Source organism: Podarcis muralis, chromosome 13 (assembly GCF_964188315.1).
Source record: "Podarcis muralis chromosome 13, rPodMur119.hap1.1, whole genome shotgun sequence".
NCBI lineage: Eukaryota > Metazoa > Chordata > Lepidosauria > Squamata > Lacertidae > Podarcis > Podarcis muralis.
Window position 1 is genome coordinate 38,137,215 of NC_135667.1, and position 15,294 is coordinate 38,152,508.

General features: G+C 51.7%; 1 protein-coding gene across 6 annotated transcripts in view; it reads right to left on the minus strand.

The window, feature by feature from the left end:
• SHANK1 (SH3 and multiple ankyrin repeat domains 1) overlaps positions 1-15,294 on the minus strand; it is a 112,110-nt gene that overhangs the window by 12,797 nt on the left and 84,019 nt on the right. For 3 of the 6 annotated variants that reach the window (XM_077917428.1, XM_077917429.1, XM_077917427.1), the window contains 9 exons: positions 14,714-14,796; positions 13,244-13,368; positions 11,722-11,857; positions 10,532-10,615; positions 7,407-7,430; positions 7,115-7,171; positions 5,103-5,227; positions 3,912-4,014; positions 631-3,070 (listed from right to left, as the gene is read on the minus strand). In XM_077917428.1, the coding sequence (XP_077773554.1) occupies positions 631-3,070; positions 3,912-4,014; positions 5,103-5,227; positions 7,115-7,171; positions 7,407-7,430; positions 10,532-10,615; positions 11,722-11,857; positions 13,244-13,368; positions 14,714-14,796 (3,177 nt within the window). Of the gene's footprint in view, positions 1-547; positions 3,071-3,911; positions 4,015-5,102; positions 5,228-7,114; positions 7,172-7,406; positions 7,431-10,531; positions 10,616-11,721; positions 11,858-13,243; positions 13,369-14,713; positions 14,797-15,294 lie in introns of all 6 variants that reach the window. The other 3 variants (XR_013390450.1, XR_013390451.1, XM_028751937.2) reach the window with 3 other exon arrangements.

The following is a 15,294-nucleotide window of genomic DNA, read 5'->3' on the forward strand; positions in this document are numbered from 1 at the left end:
CTGCCACAATGTGCTGTGAAACCCAATGGCTTGGTGACTTTCAAAATACTTGCGTCTGTTTCTGATCCTTTAGGAGCAAACGTTGGACATTAGAGGAAGAGTCTTGCCCATTATTGGCTTGAAGAGACCTTTGCCTGAACATATGAGTACAGTACAAGACAAAGGTATATACTTTGCACGTGCAAGATGCACAGACATGCCAACAGACCCTAAATACATGTGTATGCTTCAATAGTCATGATGCTGCTGGTTTGGATGGTCTCCTTGGAGGCCTGAGGAGGGGCTGGGCCTGTGTTCTGAGTGCACGCAAAAAGCAGCTGGGATGGTCTGTGTGCACACACGCATACAACTGCAAGCCAGTGGTACAGTAAATATATGCACCATGCATACCCGCTGAACAAGACTGGCAAAGTGCTCCATAGAAGAGCACATACCCTTGCCCTGTGCCTGCCAGCACACCAAACGATGTAATGGTGGTAGAAAAAAGGAAAAAATAAAAATCATAAAAAAGCAAGCATTGACGGGAGAATGAGAAAAGGAGACAAACCCAACTGAAACACGAGATGCGGCATGCACGGGGCTGGCTTCCTGCTTCCTGCGCCTCCTCCTCCTGCTCCAGTCGCCTAGTACCTTTGCCTCTGCAAGGAGCTGGGCCTCTCTGAACCGAAAGAAGCCACCGAGTCGGGCGGACGGGACCACGACACCCCGCCCATTTGCTGCAGCTTGGTGCTCAGCTCGCTGATGATGCTGGCCTTCATGGTGGACATGGGGGAGGCCTTGGCTTCCTCCCATGGCAGCGTCGGGGATTTCCGCTGCAGCTCCTTGCCCGGCTCGGCAGCGGCCGGCTGCTGGTGGTAGGGCGGAGCGGGCGTGAGGGCAAACATGTTCTCAGTACATGCAGAAACCGAGATGGTGGAGCTGGTGGGGGTTGCCACCGGCAAGCGACCGGGGAATGGCCGCGAGCGGAGCTTGGTCTGCAGGGGGCTCTTCTCTGTGCTGCCTCCGCCGCCACCGCTGCTGCTGCTGCCTCCTCCGCTGCCGCTGCTTCCTCCAAAAGCCTGCCCGTCCAAATAGGTGATGTAGGTGTCCAAGAGTTCGGTGCCTTCCCCAGACATGCTGGACAGAGTCGAAACGCTGCTGATGGTCTCCAGGTGGTGGTCGCTGCTGCTGCGGCTGTCCACCTCCTCGATCCCCGAGTCCGTCACGGCTTCGGGGGCCTCGGCAGGAGGGATGGCGATGGAGGACACGACGGAAGAAAAGTTGACGTGAGGGGCTTCCTTGGTTTCCGCTGTGCCGGCTTGGGTCAGGGTGGCCACCTCGCTGTCATAGGATGTCAAGCTGGATGCCGTGGAGTCCAAGGCGGCTGGAGCAGGGGGCGCGGCTGGAGGGGTCATTGCAGCAGGGACTTCGTTGGCGGCTTTGGGGGGCGACTCGGGCTTGTCAAAGCTGTTGGAGAACTCGAGGGGCGGCGGGAGCGGCTCAGTGAACACAAATTCGTCATCCACATCGATGGACGGGGCGGGAGGGGGCAGCACCAGCAACGGGAGCCCGTTTTCCTCGGCCACGCGTTCCGCGGGGGCAGTGGCCACCTCAGCTTTCCCACTCTCCTGGCCCCCTTCCTCCTCCTCTGTTGGGCGGCAGTTCTCCATGAAGCGCACGTGCAGCTCCAGCTTCTCCCCTTCCTCGGGCCGCTTCTCCCACGGCGCGCCTTTGGCCGAGGATGGAGGATGCTGCTGCTCGGGAGAGGGGTGTCGGGGGCTCTCGGGCTCCTTCCGTGGTGATGCTGGGCGCTGGTGGTGGTGGTGGTGGTGATGGTGCTGCTGCTGCTCTGGTGTCCCCCAGAGCCGCAGGATGGAGCTTCCGGGAGACTCTGGGGTTTTGGGAGCCTCTCCGAACCGGGGCGAGGACGGGCGCGAATGCCTGTCATCTCGGCTCTCTTGCTGGGACTGGGACTCCTTCAAGGCCCGCTCACGGGCCACCAGGGCCAGTCCCAAGGGGGATCCAGGGTCTAAAATCTTGCCCGTCAGTGGGTGAATGAGAGGCGTCGAGTGGGCCTGTAACTGCGGCAGGAAACTGGAGCACACGGAAGTGAAGGCGCTGGTGGTGCTGGCTCCGTACGTTTTCGCGGCTCGAGACGGGAGGTAACCGGAGCTGCTCCCGCCGCCGCCGCTGCCAAAACAGGGAGCCATGTTGAGCTGGATGTACGGCTCGCTGGAGAACATGCCTTCGTCGATGGATTTGGAGTGGCGGAGACGGGGCATGGGTGTCTGTTGAGAGTCGTCGTCCGGCTGCTCGGTGGAGAGGAAGAGGGCAGACTTGCGGCGAGCCTCACTGTACCACTCGCGGTCCCGCCGGGCAGCCCCAACCAGGGCTGCCCCAAACTGGCTGGTGAAATCCATGCTGTTGTGGAGCTGGAGCGAGGGCACAGGCACCGCCGTCTCCGGCTGGCTCTCGGCCTCCATGCTGCTCCCCTGGCTGCTGCGCCCGCTGCTGCTGGTCGAGGGGGCTTTGATTATGATGGTAGGGATGGGGATGGAGCTCTTTTCCGGTGGGGCGGGCATCTGGGGCTGCAGAGGCAACGGCTGCGCCTGAGAGGCAGAGGCTCCCTGCTGCTGGCGCTGCTCATCTTCCACTTTGGTCTGCTTGACAAGCGGCCCCTTCCGCCGCATGGGCTTGGTGGGGACATACATGGCGGTGTTGGTGGCCCGCGGCGGCAGGTTGTAGTAGCGCAGGTCTGGGGTGTGGCCCCGCCAGCCGCGGGCGGTCGACCCCTCGGCCCCCGCCTCGGACTCCTGGCGGTAGAGGGACATCTTGTCGCGGGAGCGCGGCTCGTAAGACGGTTCCTGGTGCAGGGAAGCTGAGTAGAGCTTGGCCTCGCTGCTGGGGTTGAAGGTGGAACGGGCCAAGGGTGTGGCACGCCCGGAGGCCGAGGGCGTGGTGCTGCTGTATGGGGGGTCTGGAGGGGAGGTGGTTGGAGGCGGGGGGATGTCGTCAGAACCAGGGACTGAAAGGCTGCGGCTGAACTTCATGGCAGGGGGAGTGAGGTAGGGCTTGTCATCCTCAGCGGCACCTGGGGAGAGAAGGAATGCTATCATCACCAAATGGTTCTCCCATACCTCCACTGTCTAACCTGCGGCCCTCCAGCCGGACTACAGCTCCCACCATCCTCGAGTCATTAGTCCTGTCTGCTGGGGCTGATGGGAGTTGGGAGTCGGGCAACACCACGTAGAGCTGCAGGCTTCCCCGCCCTGCTCTAAGCAAAGAGAACTCCCTCTCCCCTCCCGGCCCTTTTCGTTCATATCTGCTGTCATGGACTGGTTGGACCATGAATGCTGGGAGGCACTAGTTGGGGAACCCTCAAGGGAAGAAAGCTCAGAGTCCGAGGTGTGGTGGTGGTGAGATATCGGAAGCTGAAGGAGTAACAGGGTTCAGTGAGCTGGGAGAGTCTGTGGCAGAGAGCAGTCCAGAATCGGAGGCAGAAGCTGAAGCAGGTGAGTAAGAGGAGGGAAGTCAGGAGGGAAGAGATGAGTCAGGTTGGTGAAGAGTCACAGGTGTCTCCTCCTGCTGTGACAAGCTCCCCTCCCAACTCCCAGAACCAGGAGAGGTATGAAATGGGAGGAGCAAAGACAGGCTGCATGCAGGAACAGTCTTCAATTGCTTGCAAGAAACCCTGGAGAGGCAGAAACATAGATGGCAGTGGGAAGGCGGGGACTTTTAGTTTTGACAACTGCTGGAGCCGTGACCTCTACTCAATCTCCAGACCTGGCTGCAGCTGTACAAATATCCAGAATGGTGACTGGGAGTGGCTGCCGAGACCATATAACACCAGTCCTGAAAGACCTACATTGGCTCCCAGTACATTGGCTCCCAGACACCTGGACTACTGCACACCCTCCCGACCCCTGTCTCACCAATAGACTTCTGGCGGAGCATCATGCCTGGGGGGTGACTGGCTGGTAGGTAGGATGGGCGCTCGTAACTGGCCTGACTCAGGCGGTGCTGTTCAAAACTGGGCTGAAAGAAAGAAAGAAAAAGATGAAGCCAGAGAACTGGTAAGAGCAGATGAAAGGACTCAGAGAGGCTGGGTGGCAGGGGTGTAGTCAGGATTTATTTGGGGGGGCAGGCTTTATGTTGGGGGGGCAGAACTGAGTTAAGTATTTTTGTTTACTTACTTGATGGGGGGGGGGAACTGCCCCCTGCCTACGCCCATGGTGGGTGGATGTAGCAGCAATAATGAACTATCACTCTATTTATATTTTATTTATTTTTTAAAAAAACTAATGTATTTTATTACTTTTCAAGAGAAAGAATATAGGTACGAACAGAAACATTACCAACATTATCAAAACTATTGGTTTCCCCTTTCCCAGAGAAGAGAAGATAAACTATCACTCTAATCCTGAACTCAGGTACTTAGTAAAGGTAAAGGTACCCCTGCTTGTACGGGCCAGTCTTGACAGACTCTAGGGTTGTGCGCCCATCTCACTCAAGAGGCCGGGGGCCAGCGCTGTCCGGAGACACTTCCGGGTCACGTGGCCAGCGTGACAAAGCTGCATCTGGCGAGCCAGCGCAGCACACGGAAACGCCGTTTACCTTCCCGCCAGTAAGCGGTCCCTATTTATCTACTTGCACCCGAGGGTGCTTTCGAACTGCTAGGTTGGCAGGCGCTGGGACCGAGCAGCGGGAGCGCACCCCGCTGCGGGGATTCGAACCGCCAACCTTTTGATCGGCAAGCCCTAGGCGCTGAGGCTTTTACCCACAGCGCCACCCGCGTCCCAGTTACTTAGTACCAGGATACTAAGGTTTGCAGAAGTAAAGCAAAACAAAACACCCCCCCCCCAAACTTAGATGGGGAAAAAATGATCCCCCAAAACAGCTTAGTGAGGATGCTTAGTAGCCACAGAATATTAGAGTATCAAGTAGATAGCATTTAACAACCAAGCATTTGAAGAGGAAAACTCACGAGGGAAAATATTGGCAATTGCATTTAAAAGAATACTTTTTTAGCTAGTGTTTCACTCTCTGCATAGGGAAACTTTGATCAAAACAACAACAGATCTTGCTAGATGTCTGCTCCACTGGTGAGCTGTGCTCCATCCTACCTCAGCAGAGAAATAGTTCTTGGCAGCGCCCCGAGATTTCCCCAAGGAAGGAAGCCCTCCGCTGCCACATCCATCCCCCACGTTGATTGTCTGTTGAGCTGCTGCCAGGATCTCGTCCAATTTGTCTGAAATGAGGCAGAATCACAGAAAGAGGCAAGATTACAACCATCCCCACACAGAGCACGCCTATGTCCCTTTGCCCATCAGGCTCGGGGCGCTCCTCTCGACTGGTCTGCTCCTAGACGGAAAATGGAACCCAAGAATCGGAGGTTCCTCCTCTCCCAAGCTCAGGCCTCAAAATTACGCTAAGGGTGACCTGGTTTCAGTCTCATGTAGTCTCTTCTTATTTTTAAAATTAAGATCCCTACGGTCCACCAATGTGCTTAAAATTTACAGGGACAAATTGCATTCTCAGATCCAGGATACCAAATCTACACTGGGCTATCCTAATCTGCATTCTTGCCTAAGAAAGTGCATTGCAGGACCAGACTGAGGTCAGATGAAATTTGGAGAATGCCTTATGTGGAGATGTTTCCGCTTTAGACTACAACTCTCATAATTCCTGACCACTGGCCTTTTTGGCTGCAGCTGATGGTTGTGGGGATTGAGCCTTGGGAGTCCAATATCATCTGAAGGGCATCAAGGTCAGGGGAGACTCTCCTAGCCCCAATGTCTCCCCGACTGGCGCCAGCTTTCCCAGGTCTCTCACACCTAGAGAAATCTTGCCTGGCCAGTCCTGCTGCCTGAGTTAAGCTTCTAACTAGAGAGGCTTGGGTTTTTCTAACTAGAACCTTGTGCATGCAAGTTCCACCTGACTTCTTTGCATTTCCCACTAGCCCACCTTCTGCCCATGCCCACACAAGACTACACTTCCTCACCACCAGCCCTCTCGGAAAGCCAGGAACTTTTATGCTTGGCTCAAGCCCCAGGTCTTAAAGATGACACTGTCGGTACTGCTGCAAGCCCCCCCTGCCCCCCCTTCAACAAGTAAAACCACATCAAACAACCTGATTGGTATTTGGGGTTTTGTGTGTGTTCCTCCCAGCCATTTGGCAAAGAAGGCAAGACTGGTGCTCCTCACAGCCCATTTATTGTGAGCTGTACACCAGCTTCCATCAGCTAGACTGGTGACTGGGAGTGGCTGCTGAGACCAGATAACACGGGTCCTGAAAGACCTACATTGGCTCCCAGTACGTTTCCGAGCACAATTCAAAGTGTTGGTGCTGAACTTTCAAGCTCTAAACAGCCTCAGCCCAGGTATACCTGAAGGAGTGTCTCCACCCCTATCGTTTAGCCTGGACACTGCGGTCCAGCTCCGAGGGCCTTCTGGCGGTTCCCTCCCTGCGAGAAGTGTTTGGTGTTTTATCGTGTTGTTAATATTCTGTTGTGAGCCACCCAGAGTGGCTGGGGAAACCCAGCCAGATGGGCGGGGTATGTATGTATGTATGTATGTATGTATGTATGTATAAATAAATAAATAGCACCAACAGCCAGCATGGATGATGGGTGTTGTAGTGCAGCAGCAAAATTTGGAAGGGCAAAAGTTCTGTACCTCTGCTGTTATGGGATAGGAAAATCTGAAAATCTCTTTTTTTCCTGTTGGCTTCTGCCCTGAATCTAGCCCCAACAGAAGGCTGCTACCCAAACACAGGATGTTGGATTTCAAGAACTGGCAAGAGCTTGTTTTGCAGGCCGACACCTATTCCATACACCCTAACCGTGGCTATGCACCCTAGTCCTCAAATATTGTTCTGCGTGTGTACACCAGAGTAAAGACAAAACTGAAGATTTCACACCACAGTGCTGCAAAACCCGCAGCAAGAAAAGCCAAATTCTGTTACCTGCTAATGCAAATGCAGGAAATAACTGGCACCCCCTCTTGCAATGAAGCATGAGCAACGCTCCCAACTGAGGGCACCCAGGAGGAGTGCTGCTTCGCAGGTACCCAGCCTTTGCCCCGAGATTCCCTCCTGCAGACTGTTGGCGGTCGCCAGGGTCTGCTCGGTACTCACTCAGAGCCATCTGATAGACAGTCCGCTTCTTATCAGTGCCCATCGCCGGCTCATAATCTGCAGAGACGACAGGAGGGGAGGATAACGGGGGTGGGAGGTGCAGGGGGGGTGGGCTGGGGACGGCATGTCTAGGAAGGCCGGTTCGTGGAGCTGCGTGGACGGAGGGGGCGGCAGCGGCAACCGATGGGAGCGTCGGTGGGAGAGTGCAAGGCGGTGCTGGGTGGGAGGCAATGAGAGATAAGCGAGGTGGCGAGGTGCGTGCGTGGCGGGGTGAGGGATGCGTGACACTCACCTGTTTTCTTCTTCCAGGGGGAGACTGGATGGTGGGAGGGAGATAGCAAGAGGGGAAGAAATTAGCACCTCCACTTTTGGAGGAGGAGAAAGGTATAGCTTGGGGGGGGGGGAGGCCTGGAAACCCCCTGTAACAACCGAAGGATATGAGCAGGATGAGGGAGAGAAGATACTGGGCATTAAGGCATCTCACGGGCATTGAGGCATCTGTCACTGCCCACAACAGCTCAGTTGGTAGAGTAGGAGACTCTTAAACTTCAGGGTTGTGGGTTTGAGCCCCACGCTGGGCGAATGTTTTATGCATTACAGGGGTTCGGCTAGATGACCCTCATGGTCCCTTCCAACGCTACAGTTCTAGGAGTCTATGAATTGAGGATGGGTGGGGGCGAGGCAGAGAATCCTCCCAGTTCAAGAGGGCATGGGCAGGCCTGTGAGGGCCTAGCTTCTACCGAAGCATCTCAGGCTATGTTCACAACGTAAAAGACACAGACACCCTCATCTCTAACCCTGTTATGAGTGGAGATAAAAGGTAAAGCCTGCAAGCAGTATTCTGCTTAATCATTCTCTAAAAAATAATAAATAACTTGAAGTGTGTTAGACTACCTGTATCTACGTTCTGGCAATGCTGCCATGATTCCTATAAGCCTTTAGGACTCCTCACCCTGAACGCCTAGCCCTGCTCCCCACGAGCCTCCACCCTTGCTGGGCGTTTCTTTCCTGCAAAGTGGGTGGGTGGGGAGAATTTGGTGACACCCGTTGCGGGTGGGGAGGGGAGAAATCAGTGTATCGCGTGGGTAGGTGGGGCACACGTCGTATTTGCAGTTACAAAGTTGTCCAAGGGGTTTTGAAATCTCATTTCCCCCTATTTTGAAAAGACGCTTTCAAAATGTGCGAGCTTCTCCCAAGCTGCTGTCCTGCAATTTAAAAACGTCCTTGGAAATGACACTCCACGACATTCGTCTGTCGTGGATGCTTTAGCTGAGATTCCTGCATTGCAGGGGGTTGGACTAGATGACCCATGGGGTCCCTTCCAATTCTAAGATTCTACAATGACTTAGTGCCCTTTCCAAGGATGTGCCACGTTCCAAGGATGTGTGTCAGCAGTGAGGCTTCCAAGTCACTTGCAGCAGCTCCCCTTCAGGTTTTCCAAAACAGGGGGACTGATGAAAAGCCCTCTACTGAAAGCTTCCTAAAATATCCCCCTGCCTAAAAATATGCTTCCCTTCATCTAATCACTGCTCTTTTCCACACCTGAAATTATATGAATGTTTGGCTGGGTCAGATGTTTGCACCAGTCCTGCTACTTCGCTCTTTGACACAGGAAGATCACTGATATCAGGTCACAGATCAGGGAGGGGAGATCATCAGGGAGGGAGCAACATTGCTCAAAACAGTGCGAAGAAGGGGGGAGCCCTCATACCCTGAGTCTCTGTTTCTGAGCAAAAGGGAAGTGTGTGTGTTTCTGTAATCCAGCCCACTTTCTTGCCATTATTGGAGCAATTTGGGGTGGGGACAGGAACTCACCTTTCTCAACTATGATGGGTTTTGAGAGTCCGGGGCAGCAGTGGGTGGACAAAAAGAAAGAAGATGGAGACAGAGGAGAACCAATGACACCCCACCTCTTCCATAATGATGCATAAAACTGGGAAACCCTCATTTATCCACCAAAATCATCATATACACCCGATTTTGCAACCAATCTAACCTTCCCCCAAAGCCTGCAGTAAAAAAAATGATTTGGGATGAGCAGCTAAAGTACGCCCCCCCCCCCCAAAAAAAAATTTAATCTGGTTGCAAAATCAGGCTTAGCTCTTGCCCCAGCCAGGAGAATGAAACTGGGACTTAAAAGAAAAACCAATTCCAGATTCTGTGTTGTGGCATTTTCCATGTACGATTCCAGTGGCTGAGGCCAAGTGCAGACATTGGAAACCCTCTCCATGGACACATTCGCATGGGGACGGTAATGCGTAACTTGATACGCAGATGGCAACAACTTCCTGTCACAGTGAGGATTGCCCTTTATCCATCTGGCCTAACTGCTTCCATGCAAGTCTCCTGCCGACTTCTGCTTTAAGCAGAATTTGAAGGATTTGGACAAACTGGGGTGAGACGTCAAAAGGAAGCCTTCAAAAGTCCATGCCTGGGTCTTGCCTAGGAGGAACCCTCAAATCAACAATCATCCTGTGGGCAACAGTACCACTTTGGAGGCACCTAAGACCTCTTGCCTAGGGACGCGGGTGGCGCTGTGGGTAAAAGCCTCAGCGCCTAGGGCTTGCCGATCGAAAGGTCAGCGGTTCGAATCCCCGCGGCGGGGTGCGCTCCTGTTGTTCGGTCCCAGCGCCTGCCAACCTAGCAGTTCGAAAGCACCCCCGGGTGCAAGTAGATAAATAGGGACCGCTTACTAGCGGGAAGGTAAACGGCGTTTCCGTGTGCGGCTCTGGCTCGCCAGAGCAGCGATGTCACGCTGGCCACATGACCCGGAAGTGTCTGCGGACAGCGCTGGCCCCCGGCCTCTTGAGTGAGATGGGTGCACAACCCTAGAGTCTGGCAAGACTGGCCCATACGGGCAGGGGTACCTTTACCTTTTACCTTTAAGACCTCTTGCCTAAGGGCCCCTCAAATCTGGGGGCGACAATGAATTCTTCAGCTAGAAAAAAACAAGTTCTACCATAGTAACAAATTATGCATGAATGGGTTCATTTGTGATAATCAAGGTGCACTGCATGGAGAAGATTTTGAATATCTGACTCAGCCTAGTTCATCATTTGCAGGTCTTCTGCTCTAAGGCAAAGGAGAACACACGTCAGAAGCACCTCAGGGCAGAACTTCAACTATTACGGGGTGACCCAAACAATATTTTTTAGCAAATAAATAAGTGCAAGAAGAAGTAGTTGCCCAAACCAAACAGGCCACAAGATGACACATGTATCAGCTGCACAGTCGCTGTGCATGCATCCATCTAAATGCCAGGTCACTGGCGTGTCTGTTGGTCACACTGTGCTTCTAGTGCAGTGTTCCCTCCCTCCAGTAGAGGGCATGTATGCATGTTCATCATGAAACGGATCAGGGATGGCAGTTCCCCGCATACTCTTGAGACAGGAAATGATAACCCGTGAGCATCCTTACCCATTTCTTCCAACTCAGATGTCATGGATTTGGAGCGCAAGGAGATGGCTGGAGGTGGCAGTCGTCTTGTCTGCTGTGGCGCAGCTAGTTAAAAACAAGAAGCAGCTCTGGGATCTTTCTTGTGAACCAGACTCGTGTCATCCAATTCCCATCACCAGTCTTTCCCCGAACCCGCTGGACCACCCTCTCATCCAAAGTAAGTTTTGTATCTTGCCACCCTGACCACTTTTCCTTTTGCTCGAATGCAGGAAAGCCCATTCGTCAGCTCCCAAGAGAACCCAGAACACACCATGGCAAGGAAAGGAAGAGGGGAAGGCACTTGTACAAAAACAACAGGAGAATCCACGGAGTGACTCAACATACAAGAATGTTCTAGCTATCCCTTGAAGAGACTGAAGGTATTTCTGTAACAGTGTCCACGTGGTTAAGTTTAATGTGAGATTGACGCTCCTTACATATGCAAGTTTTTTGCATTGCCCACATAATGTTTTGGCATCAATACTCCAGTCTGTATCCCCCCCCCCCCCCACTTAATCCAGATTTATCCTTTCAGGGAAGCATCCTAAATCAGCTGTCCCTGAAGGAGAGTCATATGACCTGTAACACAAAGGGCCACATATATTTTTCAGAGTGCACTGCTGAGGTCGTGTCTTCCTTTGATTCTAGACATACATACAACATAAAAACAAGATTCCGAAGAATCTCCTGGACTTCCCTCCTCCCCTTTGTGGGCCATATTGTTAGTCATTTCCTCCTGCATCTTTTATGATAATCCAAATCTTTTACCTCTCCATTATGTCCAAAACTCACCATTAAACTACAAGTGTCATTCCCATCCTACTAACACTTTTAGCTGTTTACAAGGGTTTTTAAGATATATTATAAATTTCCCCCATTCCTTATTAAAATTTTGGTCTTCCTGATTTCTGACCCTTCCGGTCCCTTTAGCAATTTCGGCACAATCCATCATCTTAATCTGCCATTCTTCACTGGTAGGGACTTTATCTTCTTTCCATCTTGGGACTTACAGTTCCTGCTTCTAAGCCCCAGTAGGTCCCATTCTCCAACTTGGAGAAGATTTCAAGAGTAGAGCTTTCCCATCTTTAACTTCTGAACAACATATTCCCCCCACTTCTTTTCTTTTTTATAAAGAACCCAAAGCACCATCCCAGAATGCACTGCGGTGGTACCTTTCTTCTTCATGGCCTCTTCCATCTCCGGATTCCGCGTCACCATGACAACCTTCACCATCAAGTTGTTTCCGCCCTGCCGAATCATGTTGACGACCTGCCGGTGTCCAACCTTCACTACGTTCTGTCCATTGACCTGGAGTGGAGAGCTGATGGTTAAAGCAGTGCAGGCTGGGATGGAAGCAGTGGGGCAACTTCTGAACCATTTAGCAAGAACTCGCAAGAGGACTCTCCCTCTTGGTGGCTTCCCCCAGGTCTTGGGATGCCTGGCCAAGAGAGACCTGTCTAGCCGTGTCTCAGATGACCTTCTGCCAGCAGGCAAGTTCACTTTAACTTAGAGAGGCCTTCCTTTAAGCAGAGCTGTAATTATGTAGAAGCTTACTGGTCTTTTCAAAAATTGATTTCATTGATATTTCACTTGCCTTGTTACAATGCTTTACCTCTTAACTTTGCATTTCATTGCCGTTACAATAAAATATAACAAAATGCCGATTCGGCAGTGTTAGTCACCTTGAGCACCACTTGGCAGAAAGGCGGTGTGCAAATTTAACATACAAATGGGTTGGGGTCCAGGTTTAGTCGCACTTAGCACAGAGCAGACAAACTTAAGCCCCAGTGATTCCAACAAGTCAACTCGGAAGTAGGATTAAGGCTGCAATCCTAATCTACTCAGAGGTTGTTTACATTGTTGGCATCCCACTGAATTAACTCCCAAGTTAGCGTGGCCATTGTTGCAGCCTAAACCTAGATGCAACTGATAAAAGAGAGAGAATTCCTTCTCCCTCTCATATAACACAGGAACTCAGGATCACCCAAGAGAACTGATTAGCAGTCGATTCAGAAAAGGACTTCATTGCTAGAATGAAACACACAAGTAGGAGTGAGCTAGCCATTACTTTAAGGGTTTAAAGGGGGGCTAGGGAGGCTCACAGCAGCTACGATCTGCTATTTTCCATCTCAGGGGGCAAAAATGCCACTGAATTCCAGTCACTGGGGAACAAGAACAGAGAAATACTGCTGCCCTCATGCCCCACGTGTGGGCACCCCAGCAGGATCTTGCTGATCACTGTGGGGAAATGGAACTTGGGTCTGGCCCAACAGAGCACTTCTGGTGTTCCTATGACTAAATCAGAGGATTGTGGTGGTGGTGCGTATAACATAATTGCAAAGTCCTAACAAAAGCCAAACATTTGCAGCATTATGTGCCATTCAGCCTAGTTTCTTCGTGAAACGCCTATTTATTTTTAAAACAGAAATAGAACGGGCCATCAAAGCTACAAACCTGTATGTTCAGTGAGGGGAAACCCTGGAAAACATAAGGAATCTTTGGAAACTGGCAATTAGAAAAACAACACAGGCCACGAAATGGCGCAGAATTGCTTTTAAATGTGTGAGCCCAGTGCAGATACCCAAGGAAGCACTCGTGCGCCCATATGCACCCTCCCCGTGCAACACGAGTGTAGCACAAGAGTTTGTGAAAAGTCCCGAGAGCAGCACAGAGGCAAGTCTGCCAAACCATTACCTCAATGAGGAAGTCCCCCATGCGGAGACCAGCCTGCCAGGCCACACCCCCTTCATCCACTGACTCCAGGTACTGCAGCGCAGGGAAAGCAGGGGTGGGTGTGAACTCCTCAATTGGGGTCTGCGCTGTAAAGAGAGAGGTGTGTTAAGTGACGCCCCTGGAGCTACATAAGCACCTGCCAGGCTGGGTTGGGCAAGCGAGTGGGGTGGCAGCAGGAGGGCAGGACAGGTGATCATAGCTTTGCTTGGCATTTCTGTGACACCTGCTCTCTGTGAAAACAAACCACCACTTGTTTCAGATCCCAGATCTGAAGACCCTTGTTTTCCAAAGTCGGGAGCAAGCGGTGGAGCTTGGGAAGTGTTTAACAGAGTCGGCGCTTCTGAGCAGTGTCAGAAACTCAGATATATAAGCTAAGCGCCAAATGGTTCCTTAAACCAAGGTTACAATCGCCAAACCAGAATGCCTAGTTGCCATTTTGGGGAAAGATGGATCTAAAGTCTTATTTTTCAAATGATGGACTGGCTGTGATTGATTCTCAGCTAAACATCTGGCTAGTTCAGATGACAACCTTGAGCTAGCTTTGGGAACTTAAAAGAAGAAAAGCCACTTGATCCAGGCTCAGTCCACATATATTTTGGCCTATTCAAACCTCTTTCCTTAATGGTGAGTGCTCATGCTCAGGCTGCACTGAAAAAGCATTTTGATTCCATAAATTCATTCTGATTGTGCAGATAAAATATAATGGATAGAATTCTACAGGATGGGGTATTAGTGCATGCAAACAGTCCAGATTCAATAATCCACAAGTGTTTGAAAGCCAGGTGCAAAATGTGCCTAGCGCCTGGCTAATTTCAAACACTTTCTGTGTGTGTGAAAAGCACCATTCTCCCCCTTGAGACCATGACCAGCCCCTGCCACACGCATCTGGGGTTAGGGGGCAGGTTTCTACGTCAAGGTCATCCCTGCAAGGTGAAGGTCAGCCCCAGCATCTGTCATTTTTTAGCACAGCTTACACCCTGGCTCTCTAGCTTAAGGTAAGCCAAATATCCAGAGCCAGCCTAGCTTTCTCTCCTGGAAAACCAAATTTTCCACTATGGGTAGTAGCACCTTGTACCCAGCCTTTCGGATCAATTTTCAGCCATTTACGCACCTTCTGGCACTGTTTCTCTTAGGCCGAGAAGGAGAACATTGGTCGTTCAGATGTTGCAGGACTGCAACTCCCATCGTCCCAGGCTATCGGCCTCCTATCAACTCTCCCACCATTTCCCCAACCTACTATAAGAATGGCCACAGCCAGTTAAGGAGTCACTAATCTTCATTAACTGATTTTGAGCTTGCTCATGTGCTCTGAAGCAGGGGAAAGCAGAGGAGGTGGGTGGGCGGGCAGTGTAGACCTGGGCTCCTTCAACAGCCAGCCAATAGCTAGAGGTGGCCCTAGCGTCCAAGAGTGATGCTAACTCCCCCTCTCACCCTTGGCCCCTCTTAGCACAAAGCCAAATCCTTCGTTGTCCTTCTTCTGCAGCAGCACTGTCTTCTCTTTAATGATGTAGTCACTGCAAAGGAAAGAGACAACAGGACAGGTTAGGAGGCAGCCACATTCCAATGGGAATTCCCGACTCAGACACTCTTCCAATGTACAAAGAATAACTAGAGCGTAATACACTGCCCCGCACTGCTAACACAGCATCACTCATGCAGGAAATCCATGGTGCACCTGGTTTGCAGAACTTGCTGGCTCCAGATCTCTCTTCCTTCCCCTTTCCATTGCTGGACAAAGTTCTGATACTGCAAATATGGCACCTACTGCACGCTAACAATGGGACCCACTAGAGGAGGCAGCACATTGTCAAGGTTCTGAAAGGGCAAACAGGGTCAATGCAAAGGGAAAGAGCACTGAACTTGTTCCTGCTGTAGGAGGCCCTAGCACTGCAAAGCCTCCCTGGTCTACAGGGTTTAGGTTCTGGAAACCTAGAAGACACTGCACAACATCTGATACAAGCAGCACACGCTCAATGCAAATACAGATGTCAGTGCACAGAATATACACATTA